Source organism: Rhincodon typus, chromosome 46 (assembly GCF_021869965.1).
Source record: "Rhincodon typus isolate 14 chromosome 46, sRhiTyp1.1, whole genome shotgun sequence".
Taxonomy (NCBI): domain Eukaryota; kingdom Metazoa; phylum Chordata; class Chondrichthyes; order Orectolobiformes; family Rhincodontidae; genus Rhincodon; species Rhincodon typus.
The window spans coordinates 7,151,914-7,156,880 of record NC_063377.1 but is presented as its reverse complement, the minus strand read 5'-3'; the positions used below and the strand labels follow the sequence as shown (position 1 = coordinate 7,156,880).

The 4,967-nt window shown below is 53.1% G+C and overlaps 1 protein-coding gene across 1 annotated transcript in view; it reads right to left on the bottom strand.

Moving 5' to 3' along the window:
- tuft1b (tuftelin 1b) overlaps window positions 1-4,639 on the bottom strand; it is a 7,769-nt gene extending 3,130 nt beyond the window's left edge. The window contains exons 1-5 of the mRNA XM_048620370.1: window positions 4,518-4,639; window positions 4,214-4,342; window positions 2,336-2,430; window positions 889-994; window positions 158-241 (exon numbers count right to left, since the gene is read on the bottom strand). Coding sequence (XP_048476327.1) covers window positions 158-241; window positions 889-994; window positions 2,336-2,430; window positions 4,214-4,342; window positions 4,518-4,598 — 495 coding nt within the window. The 5' untranslated portion in view covers window positions 4,599-4,639. The remainder of the gene's footprint in view (window positions 1-157; window positions 242-888; window positions 995-2,335; window positions 2,431-4,213; window positions 4,343-4,517) is intronic.
- Between the last annotated feature and the right edge of the window lie 328 nt (window positions 4,640-4,967).

The following is a 4,967-nucleotide window of genomic DNA, read 5'->3' as shown; positions in this document are numbered from 1 at the left end:
GTCGGAGCGTCAGCGCCGAGGGAGCGCCGCGCCGTCGGAGCGTCAGCCTCTGTCGGCACAAACTGAACCCCCCTCATTCCTCCCCCCGCCTCGCATTCTGGGGAAATTGCAGGTGAAATTGCATCGCTTGTGCCTGTCGGGCGGTTATTCCATGTACCTCAGACTCCAGGTGCTCCACACGCTCGTGCAGTTCCTGAATCAGCAAGTCCTTCTCCTCAAGCTGATTCCGGGAGCTCTGCATCTGGAGAGACACACAAACAGGATCACACTGGTCGGATCCACTCCCAATTCTCCCGAGTGATGTGTGAAGGGAAGGGAAGGGAGGAAGACTCCTGCAGAGGGGGGGGGGGGGGGGGGGGGGGGGGGGGGGGTGGTTCTTGGTTTCACGCCTCACTCCGAAAGACGGTACCTCCAACAGTGCGGCACTCCCTCCCTACTGTTGCAGGGTCAGCGCCGAGGGAGTGGGCACAAAGGGAGAGGGCACAAAGGGAGAGAGCAGGAGAGAGAGAAGGAGAAAGAGAGAAGGGGGACAAAAAGAGAGAGAGACACAGAGACAGAGAGAGAGAGTGTGGTGGGGGGGTGGTGAAGAGAGAGAAAGAGGGATAGAGAGAGAGTGACAGAGAGAGACAGAGTGTGTGCAGGAGATAAAGGGGGTCAGAGAGAGAAAGAGAAAAAGGAACAGAGAGAAAGAGAGCGAGGACAGACCGAGAGAGGGACAGAGAGAGAGAGAGAGAGAGAGAGAGAGAAGGGGGACAGAGAGGAGGGGAGCAGGGGACAGTCAGGGAGAGATACTCGCAGGGGAGCAGGAGGGGGAAGGGGACAGGGAGAGGATCCTGGTCCCAGCCGGTCCCAGAGATGTGAGGTTTCTCGGGTCAGTCTCCCACTCACTTGCTCGATCATTTGCCTCACTTTCCTCTGCTGGCTCTTCAGCATGTCATTGAGGTGGCTGATCTTCTCCCTCAGGTTCTCCGTCTCTTTCTCCAGCTGTAGTACCCTGGAAAAGGGTTCGGGGAGTGGGGGGTCAGGTTAGTGAGAACAATGCAAATGCAAGACACGAGAGAGAGTGCGTTCAATGCAGCAACCATCTGTACTGTCAGGTAGACTGAGGGAGGAAGGTCTGCACCTTCCTGGGGGACACTGTAACCACAAACAAAACCCTGAGGTCAGGCTGGGCTTGGGCAGACAGCAAATAAAACACATACACATCCCTACAGTGTGGAAGCAGGCCATTCAGCCCATCAGGTCCACACTGACCCTCTGAACAGCATCCCACCCAGATGCACCCTGCTACCCTATCCCTGTAACCCTGTATTTCCCACGGCCAATCCACCCTAACCCGCCCATCCCTGGGCACTACGGGACAATTTAGCACGGCCAATCCACCCTAACCCGCACATCCCTGGGCACTACGGGACAATTTAGCACGGCCAATCCACCCCAACCCGCACATCCCTGGGCACTACGGGACAATTGAGCACGGCCAACCCACCCTAACCTGCACATTTTTGGACTGTGGGAGGAAACCGGAGCACCCAGAGGAAAACCACGCAGACACGGGGAGAATGTGCAAACTCCGCACAGACAGTCACCCGAGGGTGGAATCGAACGCAGGTCTCTGGTGCCGCGAGGCAGCATTGCTAACCACTGAGCCACTGTGCCCACACCTTGCCCCAAAAGGCCAAGAGATCAATTGGAACTTGTAACACTGAGATTAATAAGTATGTGTTGGGATGAAGGGACTGAGAATAGACACAGGTTTTTCCTCAATTCTCTTGCTGCGATCACTGGCTGGGCCCAGCATTTATTGCCCGTCCCTAGTTGCCCCTTGAGAAGGTGGGAGTGAGCTGCCTTCTTGAACCGCTGCAGTCCATCTGCTGTGGGTTGATCCACAATGCCCTTAGGGAGGGAATTCCAGGATTTTGACCCAGTGACAGCGAAGGAATGCCAATATATTTCCAAGTCGGGATGGCGAGTGGAGGGGAACTTTCAGGGGGTGGTGTCCCCATGTATCTGCTGCCCTTGTCCTTCTGGATGGAAGTGGTCGTGGGTTTGGAAGGTGCTGTCTGAGGATCTTTGGTGAATTTCTGCAACGCATCTTGTAGATAGTATGCACTGTTGCTACTGAGCTAAGAGTCAAGATGCAAGTTAGCCATGATTTAATGGGCTGCTGGGATAGGGTGGAGGGCCCACATCGCCCTCCAGCACCTCCTACTGGAAGGGGCTTGCACGGAGAGGTCCGTGACTGCATTACCCAAGGAGAATTGGGGTGCAATTCAGACCCGAGGGTAGGGCACCGAGAGAAGACACTCTGACCTCAGGTGGCACCCCATCGTACCTGTGCTGGTCAGCCCTGCCAGTGCGATTCTGTGCCCTCATCTCTTCCAACTGGTGTTCATTCTCGCTTATCCTCCCTGCCAGGACTTGATGCTCCTGCCAACAAGGAACAGAAAGAAGCCATTACAATTCCGCTCGCACACCCCCCCTCCCCAGCCCACCCCCTGACACCCACCTACCAGGGTAGAGGTGCTCAGCATTTGACAGAGAAAGTGCATCTCGTTGGACTTTCTATTCCAGGAGTTGCATGGAAGAGGCTTCCCAATTCCTTCTCCCTTTCCATTTAAATTCAACCACCTCCTCCTCCTCTCTCTCTTCCTACTTGTGCACCCCACTGCCATCGCACAGCCCCTTAAAACTCCGAGGAATCATATCAGACTTGAAAAACCTTCATTCTGTTTTTTTTTCCCCTCTGTCTCTCTCTCTCTCCACAGATTCTGCCGGCCCTGCTGAGTTTCTCCAGCACTTTTTGCATTTATTGTAAAATTGCTAATTATTAGCGTGACTTGTTGACGGTTTACATAGAGAGAAAACAAACAGAAAACCTTTCAGGGTGTTGAGAGAAAGAGAGGTGGACACTGCAGGGGACTGGTGTTCAAAGTTACCTTTGCCAACCCTGTTTTGATTTTGTCTCCGTCCCTGGCTTCTTCGCTCCCCCACCCGCCCCATCACCAATTCGACAGCATAGAACATAGCTCACAGAGTGGACTCTACCAGCGACAGTGCTTATTCAATTTGCTTTCTTGTGTTATTCCATGTTTGTGACCCGCCTCAAGTTATTGTAACCAAATTGGCCCAGGTTTGTCAGAATGTTATCCCCACTGGTCATCCATTTCTCACTCACTCACTCCCTCTCCCTCTCTCGCCCTAAATCAGGAGAGACGCCTTTGCGGATAGTGATGGGGAGTTCAACTCTCTGATCGCTATGCTGGGGCTTTAAGAGGTGTATTTTGTCCTGGCTTTCTTTGAAGAGATGTTTTAAGGTGGAGGCGCTGAGCTTCCTGGCAAGAGACCCCGTTGGGATTTTGTTTCGGTTGGAACAATAGAAGCAGCCTGGCTGGGTGTGGCCAGCTCTCACAGAACCAGGATATCTAGTTTATTTCTTTTAGATTTTAGGTTTAGCATTAAGCAGTCACTGTTGGAGGGGGGTCTCAACAGGGAAGAAGCTGCTGGAGTTCCGGAGCTATCTTTCTCCTCTCTAGCATAGAGCTGGGCTTTTTCTCTGCTGCTGGGCGACCTGAGAGACAAATCTACTTTTCTCAGTTTGTTTTTATTTGCCAATAGAACAAATCACTGGTAATAGTTACTTTATCTATCATTGTGGAAAGTTTCCAATAAAGTTATTCTAAATTCCTCTTTCAATTGGTTTATATTTTAACTAAATGGCCCTTTGCTTGATGTGGAGCAGTTTGGTCAATCCTATTGCATCTGGAACACGGCACGTTACATTTACCTTCAAAATCAGAAAAAGTTAGGGTCTAGGCTACTTTATTAAAATATTTTCAGGGGCTCTGGTCTGGTCCAAAACACTATTCCTTAAGGTCTGTCAGGATACAAGGGCACCTTCGGATTTGCAGTGCATCATTCTCCCATCTCAACCAACGCTACGTTAATTTAGTCTCCATCTCATCCCCACAGCCTTGTTGCCCCATCTCTTTGCCTCATGCCATAGTGCCTCTGGTGGACAGTGTTGGTAATTCGGTGACTGGGGTTCATTTTAAACTGGGCTCTTGCCCAGTAGGCCGCCGAACAGAGGAAGGGAAAAGGTGGAAACTGACCTTTGCGCTAATCTATTGGTCCAGAACAAAACCCTCGTAAGATTTCTGCGGCCGAAATTGACGGACTGATGTCAGTCTGCGAAACGGACACGTCCCCGTACCTTTTCCATTCCACTCGTCAGCCTCTGAAGTTCCTCGATCTTTCGGTCACGCTCAGCGACTCTCTCCTCCGACCGCTGAAGTGATTCCCTGGCCTCTCCCAGCTGCCTCCTGTGCTCCCCGATTTGATCCTATCGAGGACGTAGATTCAGAAGGAAGATTTCAATCGCAAACGTGCCCCCCTTGCCCATCACGGCATTGCGCTTGTTGCTAGACACCTACTGCTACCGTAACTTGCGACCGCTCGCGATGGCGCTACGCCTGACCCCTCAATCCCCCCCGACACCCCAGCCCGCGCCCCCTTACCTCCAAAGTTTTCCTCTCGCGCTCCTGAGTGCGCTCAGTCTCCAATAGTTTGGAGTACAGGCATTTCGTAGCTCGGCGCATCTTTTCAGTCTCATCGTCGTCCGTCTATCAACAGAGAGAACAATGAGGCCACTCCGCCTGACTAGCCCCCTCGGTCAGGGGTAAGCCAGCTTCCAAAACCCACACTACCTCCCGCTTCCTCCACACTCATTACTCACCCTGGGGACCCAGGCACTGCCGTTCTACACCCGGACATGCTCCATCACACCTTACACACTCTTGCACTTTTAAGCATGTTCATACACTCACTGCCTCACATACAAACACATATTCACTCTCTCTCTCCCTCGCCCGTGCGCGCGCGCGCGCTCCTTCCCTCGCCCGTGCGCGCGCGCGCGCTCCTTCCCTCGCCCGTGCGCGCGCGCGCGCTCCTTCCCTCGCCCGTGCGCG